The 19,694-nt window shown below is 36.5% G+C and overlaps 1 protein-coding gene across 4 annotated transcripts; it reads left to right on the top strand.

The window, feature by feature from the left end:
- Positions 1 to 14,820: 14,820 nt before the first annotated feature.
- On the top strand, positions 14,821 to 18,913 carry LOC149836590 (uncharacterized). 4 transcript variants are annotated; one of them, XM_090005461.1, is made up of 4 exons: positions 14,821 to 16,312; positions 17,269 to 18,345; positions 18,438 to 18,550; positions 18,637 to 18,913. In XM_090005461.1, the coding sequence occupies exons 1-3, from the start codon at positions 15,191 to 15,193 to the stop codon at positions 18,474 to 18,476; spliced, it is 2,238 nt and encodes a 745-aa protein (XP_089861587.1). In that variant the 5' UTR covers positions 14,821 to 15,190; the 3' UTR covers positions 18,477 to 18,550; positions 18,637 to 18,913. The 4 variants fall into 4 exon arrangements, with proteins under 4 accessions (XP_089861587.1, XP_089861588.1, XP_089861585.1 ...); XM_090005462.1 differs by having other exon boundaries at positions 14,832 to 16,312; positions 18,641 to 18,913; XM_090005459.1 differs by having other exon boundaries at positions 14,832 to 16,312; positions 18,435 to 18,550.
- The last annotated feature ends 781 nt before the right edge of the window (positions 18,914 to 19,694 follow it).

Below are 19,694 nucleotides of genomic sequence, written 5' to 3'. Positions count from 1 at the left end.
AAGAAAAAAGAAAATAGAACACACTAACATGGATGAATTTTCATTGTTTATATACTACATGCTAATTAAAAAAGATTTGTCTATGAGAGAGAGAGAGAGTTCTTTTTAGGGATCTAGCTAAAAGATCTGAGTTTCAAGTGTTTCAAAGTTGGCTCGTACGTATGGTAGGCCAAGCCAAGTTTGAGTTCACCAAAATATATGGTGTAGTTTTTTTTTTTTTTCGAAAGGCAAGCTGGGGTTAGGCCGACCCCTTACCAACAGCCGCCCCATGTGTCCCAAGGATTCGATCCTGAGTCTTCTGGTTGACACGGTCCCACTTACCACATGGGATACCACCTCCGTGGTAAAATATATGGTGCAGTTACCGAAGGTAAAAGCTTACAAAAATATACATTGTTTTAGAGTTGAAAGCAATGAGAATTTTATCTTTAAATCTAAAGTTTGCAAAACTAAATAGTTCAATCATTTGTTTCACACAGTATTATATAATGTAAATATCTAAAATATATTTATTATAGCTTAATGAGTTATACGAATTGAATACCTATTTTTGATGTTCAACTTTCTCAGCCTATTTTAGAGTTTGAACGAGCTCTTTACGAACCAAACACAAGCTGAGACATGAGTAGGGATGGCAGTGGACCGGGGGACAACGGGGCTCCACACCGCCTCATCCCGTTTGGACTGGGGATGAAGGGCATGAAACAGGGATGGAGGCGGGGATGAAGGTTAAAATCTATCCCCTTGTGGGGACGGACTTAAGCTTTTTCCTGCCCCGCCCCATCCCCGTCTCAATCCCCGCTCCGTCCCCAATCCTTTAAGGGATGACTATAGACTAAGGGGAAACGGAGCCCCGCCCGGCCTCGCCCCCGTTTGGACTGGGGATGGAGGACATGAAACGGGGATGGAGGCAGGGGTGGAAGTTGAAATTCATCCCCGTGCGGGGATGAAGGTTCGGATTTTGAAACGGGGCGGGGGTGGAGACCTTGTCCCCCGCCCCCACCCCGGTCCACTGCCATCCCTAGATATGAGGGGTTCTGCTTACCTTCAGCCCTAGTCATCTTGGCACTACAAGTCTTGAGACTCTGGACACGCAAACAGTACACTTAGTAATTTCCAATGGCTGCAAGCTGCACTTAACCAGTTTGGATGAAATGACATTAGCCCTTTTACTGTGCTCACCACTTGCCACGAGCAAAGTGAAATGCTAAGATGCCTTTCTTCAAGTTCAAGTTTTTGGAATAAAAAGAAAAAAAATGCTTTGAGTAAAGCTGATCACTGTTCCCTCCAAAGCAATGTTGCCAGTATCGGTGCTTATTGGCCTGTGTTAGTAGTATCGTTTAGGCAGAAAATCGATAAGCTTTACCCCTTGGTTATTTTTTAATAAATGTTAAAATACTTAAATTTATTTTTAATATTATTTTGATGGCTTTAACATGTGTCATGTTTTGAACGACACACAATAGTTTTAATTATTTTTTGGCCAATTCAGAACTATTCACCTGAATAGTTGGCCAAACGATACAGTGCCGAATACCGATACTGACAACATTGCTCCAAAGGGATCACAGTTCTTGTACTCTTTCAAAGGTCTTATTAGATGAAACTTTGAAACCAAGAAGAAAAAAAGAGCCTCCAGCCTTTTCATGCTATTGGCAAAGCTAAAAATGTTTTTTTCTTTCTTTTTTTTTACCAGTTATACATCCATACCATTTGGGATTCGAACTTGTGATGTTCCAACACAAGGTGACGTGCACTAACTGCTCCTGAGCGCCCGTTGGTAAAACTAAAAATATTTACAACATGAGAAAGTTATACTTAAAAAGGTACTTTAAAATAATCTATTGGCAAAAAAATTTGATACAAAACTAACGGGGCTCTGATAGTCTAGTAGTAGCAGCTAGTGCACGTTACCTTGTGTCGGGACATTGCTGGTTCAAAACCCAATGGCATACTTGTATAACCGGTAGGGATCTGCCTATAATTTTTTTTTGATACGAAACTAGCTGAATCGGCTAATTTTTTAGAATAATTTTTAAAAAAGGGTAAAAATAAATTTTTTTTTTTATATTTTCCTGACACATTGGTTCATTTTCATAGGGTATGACTAAGTTTTTATGCTGGCTGTCACAGGCCTACCACAACCCTCCTCCTTTATCCGGGCTTGGGACCGGCAGTGTATAACTAAACAGTTATACACAGGCGGAGTTAAAAGAGGTCGGGGTAGGCCTAGGAAGACTTGAATGGAGATGATAAGAAATGATATGAATGCTTTGAACCTCACCGAGGACATGGCATTGAATAGAAATGATTGGAGGAAAAGGATATGTGGAAGACCCAAAATGATTTTTTTTTGGTTCATATCGCTGACCCCAATTGTTTTGAGATAAAGGTGTAGTTGTTGTTGTTGTATATTTTCCTGACACATGTTCTCTGCTGGTTAAAAATTGACCAATTCAGCTAGATTCGGTTCAGAATTTGAATCGCCTGATTCTTTGAATTGTTTTAAAATCGATTCAGGGTCTGATAGATCCTGACAACATTGCTTCAAAAGAAGGATCTGATTTCACTGGGTCTTTGAGATTTTCAAGGAGAAATCTCATATACATGTTCCTTTCCGAACTCTTTTACAAAATTAAAACAGAGTTAAACCCATATGCACTATTTACTAGATTTTGTGACTGGCATTTTACGATTGTCTTAAATATGCCATTATCCATAATACAAAAGATAACAAGCATAACACTGGAGCTTTTGAATCATAAATATGGCCCTAATTTTTTTTTCTTACAAAATTGTGGGCACCAATCTAGACTACCATTAATGCAAGTGGGTGAGAGCTAAGCATTAGTAGATGAAAGTCTTTTTCAAGTTAGTTTGCCAATGGCTACTACCCCAAGGGGAATTAAGCCCCCCCCCCCCCCCCCTCAGACCCACATTCAAGTGGAGGCAGAGCTCTTAGACCCTACCTAGTTATGTTGCCTTGTCAAGGTAAGACTGAATCCAATAATTGAACTGAGAATACTTTTCAAGGTACTTGGCCACCAAAAATGCGAGAGGGAGGTGCAATCACATTGCACAAATACTGTAATGTGCCATTGCACCTGATCACCTTTCATGGGCTGCAACAGCAGATGGAAGGTGATCAGGTGCAGCGGCACATTACAGTTGTGGAAGGTGATCAGGTGCAGCGGCACAATTGCATTTGTACAATGTGATTGCACCTGATCCCAATTCAAAATGCAACATCTGCATTTGTACAATGTGATTGCACCTGATCCCAATTCAAAATGCAACATCTGTCCTACTTGCTGGTGCCACACACACATTAACACAGTCTTTTATAAAAATCAGTGAACATATTGGTGATTTTTGAAACTTTGCTAAATGTAAAAATGATGTTTTAAATGTTAAACATAATAGTGATTTCGTTCTAAAAATTGCTGAAGTATGAATAAATTTTTTTTGTGAAAAAATTGTTCAATAGAAAAGTAAGATGAAAAATGATAGTATAGTGATTTTTGTTTTTATGACAAGGAACCCTCGCCGAATCTAAGAAAACCTTGGGTGGGGCTCCACGACCACCCTACCTTACGTGCCCACCTCTAAAAGCTATGGACACGCCCATGCACCTGCAGGGTTTGATCCGGTGCCTTCATCTCAGCACCCTCACAACCACTCTGCTGGAAATTGATAGTATAGTGATTTTTGTAAAAGACACCATTGAAGCAAAATGTGCATGCAGTGCAATCAGGCAGGAGTACGCGTGTCGCTTTTCCGGTGGCCGTCTACCTTGAAAATTACTCGGTCCGATTACTGGATCTGCTCTCTGTGAAGGTTTATATTCAAATCGATCTACAACCATGTAGTTTGATCACTGTTTGGCAGATCTAAAATGAAGATACCATCAATCTTCCAGAAATTTCACTAGTATTACGGCAGGGTTTTCCTTCCCATAAGTTCTTATATTTTCTATATGTATTTTTTTGCTGACCATTTTTCAATCCTTGGAACAATAACTGAATCAGGTCTCCATATTAGGGTTTCATGGCAGACAAACTTATCATCTACTCAAAATTTTTTATTTTGTTTATTAGAATTATACAAAGTGTCCTTTGGTTAGTTGAGGATATAGGTAGATTTTGTGGGTTTCCCTTTTCTAAAGACATTTTACATTTCTTTACCCTTATTTAACGTGGCTTTATTGATTCGTGTGACTTTAAGTCTCCAATGTGCATGGATATGTGTTGATAAAGTTTGGAATAAAGCCAAAAAATCCTCATGAGTGCAATTGGAGTTCACATGTCGATTGAAAGATACCAAGGAAAACCTTCTTTCTTCAATTGAGAATAAAGCATGTGTTTATATTCTCACCCCCCAAGAATTATCATATCATTTGTTAATAATAATAAATAATTACAAAAGTGTCTTCACTCAATATTTTAGTATTTTAAACTTTATAATATTATGTAGACTTACGAGTGCTCCATTATTTAAAGTTTAAACAAGTGAATGATTTTCTTTTCTAGCCTGAAAAATAATATATTATAAGCTGTTTGAATAACTTGAAAAACCAAATATTTTTCATGAAATTGAGAGGCACATGCTTTGAATAAGAGAGAGAGAGAGAGAGAGAGAGAGAGAGAGAGAGAGAGAGAGATTGCCAAGGACATGGAAAGTGACACATTGTAAGATAAGGCATAGAAGCATTCAAGCTAAAAGACATCAAAAGTTTGATACCAGGGTGCACGATTCTTGCCACCAAGCCAAAGTAGTAGGCTTCTTGGTAGGCAAGGAGGGTCGCTGAGAGATTTGTACCATGGTTTTAAAACCCAGGGACTCTTTAATAGGCTCACCCTTGAGTGATTCGTGACTCGGCCGGGTCATGATAACTTTATATTTTATAATAAATATATAACTATATGCACATACTATCTATATTTTATCAATATATTATATATAATGTGCATTATATGATATTTTTAGAATATATTTATTATATAATTTTATCAATATATGTATAACTATATTTATATGCATGACTCACCCATAACTTGGCTGAGTTTTGTAAAAACCGAGTTTGGCAAGTTTTTCGACCCAATGATTGGGTGATCTGAGCAGAGTCATTGGGTTGACCCAGCCAGTTTTTAAGCTATGATTTGTATTGTTTAGAGATGGGTGATGTGGTAGAGAAAAGATCAGGTGCAATCACATTGCACATTTCAAATGTACTGCTGTGATTGCACCCCCATCTAACCCCGATATGGTAGGTTGGCATTCTCTCATAGGCTCCACCACCTGAACCGAAGTTTCTCTTTGATAAATTTATATAAAAAAAGACAAGGCATATATGTGCATGCAAGTTAGGGAGAATTATGGCCGAGGGCACCGCCTATACAACTCACTTTTTCATAGGGCATGGACCCATTAGATGCCTCTTTTGCATTTTCTATTTTTTTCAAATGGTAAGACAATCCTCCTCTCGAAGAAAACAAACAACTTTATTAGGCAAGTATATGGATAACAACAATAACAACAACTACGCCTTCATCCCAAAACAATTGGGGTCGGCGATATGAACCAAAAAAGAAAATCATTCTGGGTCTTTCACATGAATCCTTCTCCTCCAATCATTTTTATCCAATGCCATGTCCTCGGTGAGGTTCAAAGCATTCATATCCTTTCCTATCATCTTCATCCAAGTCTTCTTAGGCCTACCCCGACCTCTTTTAACTAATATATTTTTTCATTTCTTCATTCTTCTAATTGGAGCATCATTAGGCCTTCGCCGAATATGTCTAAACCATCGTAAATGATTCTCTCTCATCTTATTTTCAATAGATGCAACGCCTACCTTCTTACGTATCTCCTCGTTTCAAATCTTATCTTTTATTGTATTTTCACACATCCATCTAAGCATACGCATCTCAGCTACACTCATTTTTTGAATATGATGTTTCTTGGCAGCCCAACATCCCGTACCATATATTAAAGTGGGCCTAATTGACGTTCTATAAAACTTTTCCTTCAACCGCAATGGCATTCTACGATCGCACAATACTCCAGTTGCACTTTTCCATTTCATCCACCCAACCTTTATCTCATGATTTATATCTTCATCAATTTATCCATACTTTTGAATGATAGATCCCAAATATTTGAAACAATCATCCACCGGTATCTCTTGCTCACCAAGCTTCACTACACTCCCATCACTACTTCGTTGCTTACTAAACCGACATTCCATATATTCTGTCTTACTCTTACTCAACTTAAAACCTCTTGCTTCCAATGTCTGTCTTCATAATTCTAACTTAGCATTAACCCCAGCTCTAGACTCATCAATCAAAACAATATCATCAGCAAACAACATACACAATGACACATTTTCTTGAATTGATCTCATAAGCTCATTCATCACTATAACAAATAGGAAAGGGATTAATGCATATCCTTCATGTAACCCAACCGTTATAGGAAAATTGGTTGTCGCCCCTCCACACGTGCGGGCATTGGTTACTACTCCTTCGTACATATCTTTAATTATACTAATGTACTTGAGAGAAACAAGTATATGGATATATTCACTTTATTGCCGCATTTTTAGAATTGCTTTTCTAAGAAATTTTTGGAATTGCAAATTCTATATATATCCTATTGGGAAATTCCATGCATCTCTATCCAAGGAAAAGGTTTACATCATGGTGCTGAGAGATGCAGTTTTTTTTGGGGTAAAAAACAGTAAAAAAGATATGTGAAGAGATTTTTTTTTTTACAAAAAACACACCTAACTTTTGGCATATTTACAAGCATATACATAACTTTTGAGATATTATGCATATGCCTAGCTGCCTAGATAACAAAGTAATTCTCAAAATTTAGTGGTATATTTGTAATATTTCAAAAGTTAGGCAGATGTTTGCAGATAAGCCAAAAGTTAAGCATGTTTTTGTAAACTTTTCAAAGGAGAATTTTGAGGGGAATTGGCTACTAGCCCACAGTCAAAAATAGAAAAATGGGGTACTATGGGAACTTTAAAATGTCTTAAGCCTTTGAGTTTCTTCTCCACCAATCCCTAGATACAAGCATGATAAAACAATTGATAGTTTTTTTTGAATTCCCTCAAATTGGTCTCTACATCCCATTCCCAAACATTACATATCACATGCATCTCATGAAAGTATTCCCCTTTAAGATATTGAAAAATTCAATTCCCTTCTTTCTAAAACAAACTGCTGACCTTAGTGCTAATTATTATTTTTTTCCATGTTCAATTTCTTAGGCACTTGAAGTATTGTATTCAAACATGCAAACAAAATACTTTATTTAATATTTGATTTTGCAATGTTTAATTTATTGAGTTGGCCCATAGTGCACTTAACTAAATTGAAGAGGCTCATTGGTGCATGTCAATTAGAAAACAATAAAATAATGTACCAAACTTCTCTTTGTGAAAATTCAAGTCAAAGTCGTAAAGTGAAAGAATAAAAATGAGAGGGCCATTGACTCGTAAAATTCGGCTAGTTTTTTTGTTCATATAGTAAACCAAACCTACCAATAAAATTGACCAGCACAATAAATGGGTTTCATACTTTAAATATGGTTCAGTTATGGACTCCAATGGTTCGAACCATGTGCATGCCTCGTCAATATCGGTTGGATCTGATTCAACCCATATCACTTTTTTCGGATGGATTAGGGTCAGTCGAATGTAAAATGGGTTGGATCCTGATCCAACAGTTGACCGTGTTGAGAATCCAACCCAATTTTCTAGGTGTTGATATGGGCTGTTGCTGTTCTTATCTGGACTTGGATATCACAAAATATCGGCCATCTTTTGAAAAATCTTGCGATTTTATCACGAACGCAATTATGTAGATGACCCTCGCTTTTATTAGAAATACCATTGCTAACTGCAACTTAGAAAGTATAACGAACATGGCCAATTTATTATTTACTTGATATTTTCCCCCTTTGTCGCTTAAACATTTAGGCATCTGATTTTTCAGGCGACAACTTAAATAGCACTTGATTTTTTCAGGTAGCAAATTACATGGTGCCTTATTTTTCTAGGTGACACTTACATGGCTCTTAGTTTTTTTGGGCGACAACATAGACAAAATGGTTTGATTGGTAAGCGGGGTCCTGTTTCAAGCTGAAGGCCCAGGTTCGAATCCCTTCACCACATGGGGCTTAAGAGATATCTGGTAGGAGTCTGCCTAACCCCAGCTTGCCTTTCAAGAAAAAAAAAAAGGTGCCTACTTTTGCAGGAGCTATCTACCTCGTTGTTTCAAAATATTGCTTGTTATGAAAATATCTTATCTTCAACGTGATCTTATCACGTTATCAACACGATATTTGTGTGTTGATATTGTAATGCTTTTTCTTATATACTTTTAAATTTTAAATATATAGACATTTTCAAGGTTTTCTCAAGACAAACAATTTTTTTTAGTTTATCGCCACATTTTCCTTCGTTAAGAAAATCCTGATAAAAAGATTTGTGATTATAATTTGGATACATGGGAGATAGTTAAGAGATCCATGGTTAGGACTGAGATCTGGATGTCCTTGGATCCCATCCGTTTAAAAAAATGCAATTGCACCTGACAATCTGATTTTAGGGTAGTGGAACTTACGGAAATCTAGACACATTGGTGTGTTTGGCAGCCTACTTGGTGGTGTAGCTGGTGCCCAACTTGCTAGACCAGAACCAAACTTGGCCGAATTGAGTTGACTACCAAGTTTGAGAAACATTTGGATTTGGTTTGACATACTTGGATTTGGAATCCATCAAAAACATAAATCAGATTTGACCCATCTAATTAATCGGGTCTGGAAGGGTATCCAGGTAAATGGCAATTGTTTTTTTGGATATATTCTCGTTAAATCCGATCGCATGGCATCCCTCCCCAGCAACGTCACAATATTACTTTGATACTGGCTAATTAGAATCCTGTTTGGATTCAGATTCTGACGGGGAAAAGCTCATATTAAATCCATTTTTTCACATGTAATGGGATTCAGATATCCTTCAAATCTAGACAATGGGAATCGGTCAACTCGTCATGTATATGCACAAAATCGATACAAAACATGGTTGTTTTGCTTTATTTTTTTAAAAATGCTTACAAATCTTTTAAATTATTTTTTAATATTTTACTGACATATGTCATTCTCTGGTTGAAAACTGGCGGATTCATATCGATTCAGGTCAGAATCAGTCAATTCCCAGAATTGTTATGAAAATCGATTCAAAACCTTAAATTCTAACAACATAATTCATATGTTAATTGAAAATGAAACATAAAACCCCTAAAATTCTAGCCAAAATCAAGCATGTATTCAAGAAAATATATTTAATGTTGATTAAAATAAAAATGGAAAAAATGCTTAATTAAATATTTATAGAATTTAAGAAACCAAATAAAAAACTTAAATTCTAAAAAAAATCAAAGATTTAAGGATTTAATAAGTAATAAATAAAATCAAGCATTCAGTAATAGAATCTTGCTTAACGATATATAAAAAATAACACAAAAAATAAAAAATTTATAAATATACATTTGCATCATTTGAAAAAATGTTAACCAATACCCTAGTCTCTGAAAATTTCATGGATTTATGTTTATTGAAAAAACAAAAACAAAAACCCAAATTTTCTAACTAAAATCAAACATTCATAACATACCAAATTGCTAATTAAATTATACAAAAAACCTTAAAAACATAATTAAATATTTAAGTTGTTTAAAAAATAAACTAAAAAATAAAAAACCCTAACAAGCCTCGTACATCATGATAAAAAAGCACATAAAACCCTTAAAATCAAAATATTCATGCTATTATCAAATAATTCTTAAGAAACAGAACAAAAAAAAAAACCCCTAATTAAACATTTATGTCATTCAGAAAAATTCAAATCAATACCTTAATTCTTAAAAAAATCATAAATTTATTCTAACAGAAAATAAAAAAAACTAATTGTCTAATCAAAGAAATTGAGAGAGAGAGAGAGAGGGATGTGTATGTCCTTGCCACAATTGGGCTGCGGGTCACCTTGACCCATAGTTGGCCCATCGGGTGACTCGGCCAAAATCGTTTGGGTCTCAAGACTCGGCAACTCAACGTCGATGACTTGTTTTTTTGTATATTTTATCAATAAAATTTTAAATAATATATATATAATATTAAAAAATAAAATAAGAAAACATGCAAAACTCACCGCTCTGATGAGTTTCACTGGTTTTTAACTCACCGCTCTGAAACCAAATAAAAAACTTAAATTCTAAAAAAAATCAAAGATTTAAGGATTTAATAAGTAATAAATAAAATCAAGCATTCAGTAATAGAATCTTGCTTAACGATATATAAAAAATAACACAAAAAATAAAAAATTTATAAATATACATTTGCATCATTTGAAAAAATGTTAACCAATACCCTAGTCTCTGAAAATTTCATGGATTTATGTTTATTGAAAAAACAAAAACAAAAACCCTAATTTTCTAACTAAAATCAAACATTCATAACATACCAAATTGCTAATTAAATTATACAAAAAAACTTAAAAACTTAAAAACATAATTAAATATTTAAGTTGTTTAAAAAATAAACTAAAAAATAAAAAACCCTAACAAGCCTCGTACATCATGATAAAAAAGCACATAAAACCCTTAAAATCAAAATATTCATGCTATTATCAAATAATTCTTAAGAAATAGAACAAAAAAAAATAACCCCTAATTAAACATTTATGTCATTCAGAAAAATTCAAATCAATACCTTAATTCTTAAAAAAATCATAAATTTATTCTAACAGAAAATAAAAAAAACTAATTGTCTAATCAAAGAAATTGAGAGAGAGAGAGAGAGAGAGAGAGGGATGTGTATGTCCTTGCCACAATTGGGCTGCGGGTCACCTTGACCCATAGTTGGCCCATCGGGTGACTCGGCCAAAATCGTTTGGGTCTCAAGACTCGGCAACTCAACGTCGATGACTTGTTTTTTTGTATATTTTATCAATAAAATTTTAAATAATATATATATATATATAATATTAAAAAATAAAATAAGAAAACATGCAAAACTCACCGCTCTGATGAGTTTCACTGGTTTTTAACTCACCGCTCTGAAACCAAATAAAAAACTTAAATTCTAAAAAAAATCAAAGATTTAAGGATTTAATAAGTAATAAATAAAATCAAGCATTCAGTAATAGAATCTTGCTTAACGATATATAAAAAATAACACAAAAAATAAAAAATTTATAAATATACATTTGCATCATTTGAAAAAATGTTAACCAATACCCTAGTCTCTGAAAATTTCATGGATTTATGTTTATTGAAAAAACAAAAACAAAAACCCTAATTTTCTAACTAAAATCAAACATTCATAACATACCAAATTGCTAATTAAATTATACAAAAAAACTTAAAAACATAATTAAATATTTAAGTTGTTTAAAAAATAAACTAAAAAATAAAAAACCCTAACAAGCCTCGTACATCATGATAAAAAAGCACATAAAACCCTTAAAATCAAAATATTCATGCTATTATCAAATAATTCTTAAGAAATAGAACAAAAAAAAAATAACCCCTAATTAAACATTTATGTCATTCAGAAAAATTCAAATCAATACCTTAATTCTTAAAAAAATCATAAATTTATTCTAACAGAAAATAAAAAAAACTAATTGTCTAATCAAAGAAATTGAGAGAGAGAGAGAGAGAGAGAGGGATGTGTATGTCCTTGCCACAATTGGGCTGCGGGTCACCTTGACCCATAGTTGGCCCATTGGGTGACTCGGCCAAAATCGTTTGGGTCTCAAGACTCGGCAACTCAACGTCGATGACTTGTTTTTTTGTATATTTTATCAATAAAATTTTAAATAATATATATATATATATAATATTAAAAAATAAAATAAGAAAACATGCAAAACTCACCGCTCTGATGAGTTTCACTGGTTTTTAACTCACCGCTCTGAAACCAAATAAAAAACTTAAATTCTAAAAAAAATCAAAGATTTAAGGATTTAATAAGTAATAAATAAAATCAAGCATTCAGTAATAGAATCTTGCTTAACGATATATAAAAAATAACACAAAAAATAAAAAAATTATAAATATACATTTGCATCATTTGAAAAAATGTTAACCAATACCCTAGTCTCTGAAAATTTCATGGATTTATGTTTATTGAAAAAACAAAAACAAAAACCCTAATTTTCTAACTAAAATCAAACATTCATAACATACCAAATTGCTAATTAAATTATACAAAAAAACTTAAAAACATAATTAAATATTTAAGTTGTTTAAAAAATAAACTAAAAAATAAAAAACCCTAACAAGCCTCGTACATCATGATAAAAAAGCACATAAAACCCTTAAAATCAAAATATTCATGCTATTATCAAATAATTCTTAAGAAATAGAACAAAAAAAAATAACCCCTAATTAAACATTTATGTCATTCAGAAAAATTCAAATCAATACCTTAATTCTTAAAAAAATCATAAATTTATTCTAACAGAAAATAAAAAAAAACTAATTGTCTAATCAAAGAAATTGAGAGAGAGAGAGAGAGAGAGAGAGGGATGTGTATGTCCTTGCCACAATTGGGCTGCGGGTCACCTTGACCCATAGTTGGCCCATCGGGTGACTCGGCCAAAATCGTTTGGGTCTCAAGACTCGGCAACTCAACGTCGATGACTTGTTTTTTTGTATATTTTATCAATAAAATTTTAAATAATATATATATATATATAATATTAAAAAATAAAATAAGAAAACATGCAAAACTCACCGCTCTGATGAGTTTCACTGGTTTTTAACTCACCGCTCTGAAACCAAATAAAAAACTTAAATTCTAAAAAAAATCAAAGATTTAAGGATTTAATAAGTAATAAATAAAATCAAGCATTCAGTAATAGAATCTTGCTTAACGATATATAAAAAATAACACAAAAAATAAAAAATTTATAAATATACATTTGCATCATTTAAAAAAATGTTAACCAATACCCTAGTCTCTGAAAATTTCATGGATTTATGTTTATTGAAAAAACAAAAACAAAAACCCTAATTTTCTAACTAAAATCAAACATTCATAACATACCAAATTGCTAATTAAATTATACAAAAAAACTTAAAAACATAATTAAATATTTAAGTTGTTTAAAAAATAAACTAAAAAATAAAAAACCCTAACAAGCCTCGTACATCATGATAAAAAAGCACATAAAACCCTTAAAATCAAAATATTCATGCTATTATCAAATAATTCTTAAGAAATAGAACAAAAAAAAATAACCCCTAATTAAACATTTATGTCATTCAGAAAAATTCAAATCAATACCTTAATTCTTAAAAAAATCATAAATTTATTCTAACAGAAAATAAAAAAAACTAATTGTCTAATCAAAGAAATTGAGAGAGAGAGAGAGAGAGAGAGAGGGATGTGTATGTCCTTGCCACAATTGGGCTGCGGGTCACCTTGACCCATAGTTGGCCCATCGGGTGACTCGGCCAAAATCGTTTGGGTCTCAAGACTCGGCAACTCAACGTCGATGACTTGTTTTTTTGTATATTTTATCAAAAAAAATTTAAATAATATATATATATATATATATATATATATGTAATATTAAAAAATAAAATAAGAAAACATGCAAAACTCACCGCTCTGATGAGTTTCACTGGTTTTTTGCAACTTTCGGTTTTACTTCATATCAGAAATTACTGGGATGTTTGCTCGGACCGAGTTACCCAAAATTGAATCTAGATATCCACCGGGGATTAGGTAGTAAAACTCTAAACCAAATTCAAATCCAATTCGGCTCACTAAATCTAACTAATCGGAGTTAGAGATTCGATTGGATATTGGATAAAATCCAATCGGTTGACATCCCTACCCGGTAGGAGTATCAATCGGTTGGGTTTGCGCTATACTAAACCCTATAGGGTCAGGGTTTGGTGATAAATAAAAAGGCCCAAACCTTTTTGCCGGAGGTACACCTTGTTCCTCAAATTTTGGTTTACAAACCAATCATCATTGCCCAACACACGATGGTTGATCGGGTTAGTCTGATCATCAGGCCAACGATTACCTCACCAATTAACAAGTCACACTACCTCTTCCTCTTATGTGGAACTCAAGGGAAAGAGATAAGATCTTGTCTTTCCCCATACAACCAAGCAAGTTGGGTCTACTCTTAGAATCCAGGTCAGACTTGAATGGTCCGATTAATATATGAGTCCGGGTATGATTTGTGAAATTTCATATCAGACTCGTGCTCCACCTGAGTTTATCCACAATTTTTCAATACAAAAATGATAAAAAATATTATTTTCTGGATCCATTTTATGTAGGATCCAGGTATGGTTTCTCTTATGGTGAGTCCAATTAGATCGGAGTTCAGACCCGGTTCCATAATCTCAAATTAGGTTTGGGTCTGGTTCCATCTAGATCCGAACCAAACCCGATCCGTAAACAGCCGTACTACACCCGGAAGACTAAGACCGAGCCACGACCGAACCGAGTCAACCAAAGGAAAGTGAAGGCCGCGAACCGGACAGAAATTACACAAAAGATTAGAGGCATAACTGTAATTTACTAGCAGAATATCTAGAGAGACTCTCCAGTCCACTCCGGCGCGAGCGACGCCTCCTTCGATGACGACGATGCGTATAAAACCGGACGTCTTTTTCTTCTTCTTCTCTCTCTCTCGCGCTTGATCCCTCTGTTATTCTCTTCTCCGTTCTTTTTTTGTGGCCAGATTTTCTGCTGCTTGTTGAACCGCTGCAAATTGTTACAATCGATTTCTTCTTCGTTGTCTCTTTCCTTCGATTCCTCTGCTCAGTCCGGATCTTTGTCTCTTCCTTTCGCCATCAGCTTCCTCTTTCGTCCTTTTCCCGTTTTCTGGTGTAATTTGATGCCTTGATTCCGCAACAAGTGAGTTTTCCGGTGAATTTTCGGTTTTGATCTCTTGTGATTCGTTTTTCTCGTTTTCTTTGCTTTGCTTGGGTCGTGAACTGTTTACTTGCCTCGTTCTGCTACCTGCTTCGCTCCTCTTTCAGTTCCTCAGATCCCTCTCCTGCGTCCAGAAGCACGCGTTTGGTGTAATTGATGGGATTTTAGGGTCTTTTTTGGGTGTTCTTTTTGTTTCTTGGTGTGATTGATGGAGAAACAGTTAGATTTCAATGCGCCGCTTCTTTCTGTGAGGAGATTTAATGCTGCTGCGTCTTCTTCTTCTTCTGCTGCTGCCTTTTCGGTGCGTACGTTGCGCCCAGGGGGTGAGACCGGGGGGAGGAGATCGGGGGCGGCGGCAGCGAAGGAGTTGTCGCCGCCTGTTTATCAGAGCGACCTGAGGTCGGGGTCGGTGAGGAACCCCGGCACCATTCCGTTCGTTTGGGAGCTGGTGCCCGGTAGGCCGAAGGACAAGCCGGCTGTTGGCCCTGTCCCCAGCCCTAATTCTGATGCTAAGCCGCTCGAACGGCCGCCGGCCGCACCGAACCCGCCGCCTGGGACTGTGGTTGATGGCAGAAAGGGGCGCGTGAAGGCCGTGGGAGACGAGGATCGTGAAATTGAGAAGGTGGGGAGGCCGCAGAGAGATCGCGTCGCTCAATCCGTGAGCACGGACAGAGCGCCGGTTGATCCCCGGGATGTTTTGTCTCAGAGTTTGGTTGTGAAGGCTCATGGTGGTTCTTGCTCTAAGGAGGATAGGGAGAAGGGGAATTACGAAGAAGATGATTTGGACGCGTTTTCGGATGCGTTGGAAACATTGTCTCTGGGTGAATTCAGTTTGTTTAATGGTAGTATTAGCGATGTAAGTGATTTGGACGGGCAGGAATTGAAGAGAGCGGATAATTCTGCCTATCTGCAGGGCCGGAGTTTCATGATGGACCGGTTCTTGCCGGCCGCGAGAGCAATGGCTTCGGAGGCGCCCCAATATGCTCCTAGAAGGCAGCCCTTGGCCCGTGAGCCAGTGAAGCAGGTGAACATGGTTCGCGGAGATGGGGAGTCATCTCCGTACCGGCCTAAGCCATACCTTATCCAGCAGATTGCGCTGGAGTATGAGGAAGAAGAGGATGATGACGATGAAGATGATGAAGATGCGGCGTCTTCGATGGCTAAATCTTGTGGGTTTCTTCCTTTGAGCTTGAAGAATTCGTTATGTCCTACGAATCCATTGTTCCATGCTCCAAAGATGATCCCTAAGAAGCAAATGCCTTTTGCTTCTCGGAAGGGTAGCATACCTGCCAAGAGTAATGATAGTGGATCTTACAGTGGGAGTGATGAGGTATGCTACTGCCGCAGCATTTTTCTGTAGGTTTACATTGGCTGTGTTTTAGGTTAGGACCCCTGCCCCCAGGGCCTATGCTGGGCGTCGGCTTGTGGGCCACGCCGATGGGAACCGAACCTTGATTGCCTGCCCCCACCCCACTACGCCAACCCCACCTTGGAGTTTTATGCTGCTGGCCTGGCACGATACCTATGGCAGGCTGAGCCAGAGCAACCAGGTCTTAGTGTCGAGTTTCTTAGGGTGACAAGTCCCAAACAAAAAAAGGATTTGGGTTGATATCACTATGGATCTTGTAGGAAAAAATGGTGGTGTTTTCCAAAATTAAGGATGAATCCAAGAACGAAAAGGAAGTTTGTAACAGAAACATGTGGGAGTCCATACGATAGCTATGGTTACCTTGTATATGATGACAGATAGTAAACTTCCCGCTTCTTTTTGGATTCTTCATTGGTGTCTTCCATCCTTGTTAATAATAAATGTTGGAAAGACATTTGGACACCACTTCTTTTCTCTTATACATGATCCATCATATCTAAGAATGTGTTATTTTGATTTTAGTTTTTTTGTCAAGCTGGGGGATAGTCCCTGATAGGAAATGTTTTCTTTTGATTGACTTGGATAGTTCGTGTATCCAAATGGTATGGTTGTTGATGACCTGGTAACATGCTCAGGCCTTGGACAACTCTACCAGAGGTGACCACAGTAGTAGTTAAGGCTCACTTTAGACTCAAGTAGTCCAAAAGATTGGGCCTACTCATCTGTGCCATTGTATGTTTTTCCATAAGTTCCTTTTGTTAGCTGGTGATCTCAGTTGTCTGTTGAGTTGGTGTTTAACTTTAGGTTCACTTAGAGACTGATTTATCCTGGTTCACCATATCTGTTTGATTGCCTGCAAATTTCAGTTGGAGTCTCTGGTTATAAGCCTTATCTTTGACCCTTTTCTTTTACTCCAGCTGACATGGGAAGCTGTGTATAGACATAAATTGGTCCGCAATGTTCTATCCCTTGGAGTTCATGATGGCGGGAGCAGGCTGAGTGAGTCAGCTAGTTCTCCTTCGGTATATGAAGACACTGCAAACACTCAGTTGGCATACTGGAGCGATTCTCAAACACAAGATGGATCATCATCCTATAGGTGTTCAACAGGTGGAATATCTCCTTACAGAAATGAACCATCCAGTTCTCCTTTTCGTGAGGGCTCAGGTTTTCTGGGTGTTCCTAAATCGGGAAAGAGTTGTAGTTCTGATGGCTCAGACATGAACTTAAAGGGACTGGAAACCAGGAGGGGCACATCTCTGCGCAGAAGTAAAGGAACATCAGGGTCGATGAGTCCAACAATCGAGAAGACCGTATATGTTGATTCTGTGTGTGCGGTGGAGGCATCAGATCCAAAGTCCAGCAAAGTGGAAATGAAAGAGCTAATTCATGTGATAGACAAAGAACCAAATACTTGGGTGGAAGAGCAGCAGAAACAAGGGAAATTAATTCTGGAGCTTTGTGCTGTAAGCAAGTACATTGAGCTGGACCTAACTCATGAGAGAGAATTAGGGAAATCCAAGCCTGCAAAACCTGTCAACACGCATTCTGGTTTGCTTCCTGGCATTGGACTGCCATCTTGTGCTGATACATCGAATCACAATCGTAGGGACCATGATGCTTCTGTGGATGGCAATGACACTGTTGTCAAGGAATCTAGGACTTCAATGCCATTAGTGGAGCAGATTAATGGTGGTGATAATGGTTTAGATAGAGACTTCTCAAAAGAACAAATTAGTGGGAATATGAACCGTTTAGAAACAGACAGTGAAGGAAATTCTTCTCCGTTTCATTCTCCACTTCCACCACCATTGCTTAAATCTCCTTCTGAATCATGGCTCTGCCGTGCGTTGCCTACTGTTTCAACACAAAATGCCTCGTCATTCCTCCAATACCGCTCAAAGAAAATTGCCATAAAGGCACCTGTTGATCCAAAGTGGGAAACCATCATCAAATCCACTAATGTTAATCATGGACATCTACGATACTCAAAGGTATTACATTTGCTTCATTGAGCAATAACTTTGTAGTCTCTGAGATGTTCTTGGAATCCATCTAATGCTGACTTCAATATCACTGATAGCAGGAACTAGGTCAGACTGGACCCCATCAAACAGAAAATTAAGAAGAAAGGGTCCTAATGATTCATCAGCTGGTGGTCTTCTTGCTGTCAGCCTTATGATCTTGATACCTCCAGAGGTACGAAAGCACATATTTACAGTTATTATGTCCCTACATTTTTGTCATGAAATGCTCATTTGAATATTGATTTCTTCTCGTGATAGGCAGTGGAATCTCTGGGTATGGGTCTGCATTCCAAAAGGTAATCTTAAGCACAAAAGAAGGTATTAACTGCTTCCCTGATGCATATGTTGCTGCTTGGTGACTGGAAGCTCCGTCCTCTGCAGTTTGTCATGATCCAGTTTTGTTTTATTCTTTGATGCTTGGGCAACTTGTCTCTTTGTCCTGCCGGTATCTTTTATTAAAATAAATCAGAAAGCTGGATTTTGTGTAAATAACCTGTTATGCTAATAAAATTGTGGCTTTTCATCCGATCTTCAATGTGCTTTTTAACCGGACAAAGTTACTACACTTTTCTCTCTGTAGTTCGGAGACATGGCCAACAGTTTTATTTTCAGATTCAGGATGCTACTTTGGAGTACTGACCTCACAGTTTGTGGCAAACATTGTTGAAGTCGCTTATGGGCTGATGTGGTGATAGTCATCACCATTCCCACAATGTATTCATTGGAAGACATCAAACTGTTGGCCACTTATACAGATGCTAGCATGTTATTTGAAATCTTGATGGACTTTGATATTTGGATAAAAAATGCATAAGATCTTACCCAGTTCCTCTTGATTGCCATCTCATCTCAGTTCAATTTAGCTAAGCTGATTGGATTCAGCGAATGCGTTTGTGGTAATAGACAGTTTATTGTGCATAAGGTCTTCCAGAATATGTCTGAATATATTTTGTGACAAAGCTTCCATGGTGGATATCAAATTGAGCAAGTAGAAGCGGGAAGTGGAAAGCCCTTAGAGAAGAAATCTCAGAAGCACAACAAACGTTTTGTAGGAAGCTCTTATTTGAAGCTGATGGATTAGCGTGTGAAAACCACACTGCAGAGAAGTGTCCTGTTGGTGTTAAAGGAAGTTCATTGAGCAGATGCATCCATGGAAACCATTTTTTGTCTAGGAAGCAGTGGGTAAGTTTGTGAAACAAAAAATGTTTTTTGTTGTTGTTAATCATAACTTAAAATCATTAATTGTTTGAGATAGCTATTTGATCTTTAAAATGATTTTACTGGTAAAAACATAAATTTAAAACTTTGAACTCTTA

This window comes from Nuphar pumila, chromosome 5 (genome assembly GCF_984573655.1).
Source record: "Nuphar pumila chromosome 5, dmNupPumi1.hap1.1, whole genome shotgun sequence".
Taxonomy (NCBI): domain Eukaryota; kingdom Viridiplantae; phylum Streptophyta; class Magnoliopsida; order Nymphaeales; family Nymphaeaceae; genus Nuphar; species Nuphar pumila.
The sequence above is the reverse complement of the archived record's forward strand: the minus strand, read 5'-3'. Positions and strand labels throughout refer to the sequence as shown.

Bases quoted from the DNA above. Each gene is read 5' to 3' on its own strand.
- LOC149836590 (XM_090005459.1), top strand. From the start codon at position 15,191: ATGGAGAAACAGTTAGATTTCAATGCGCCGCTTCTTTCTGTGAGGAGA. The intron at 16,313-17,268 runs GTATGCTACTGC...CTTTTACTCCAG, and splicing joins CTTACAGTGGGAGTGATGAG to CTGACATGGGAAGCTGTGTA. The intron at 18,346-18,434 runs GTATTACATTTG...TATCACTGATAG, and splicing joins GACATCTACGATACTCAAAG to CAGGAACTAGGTCAGACTGG.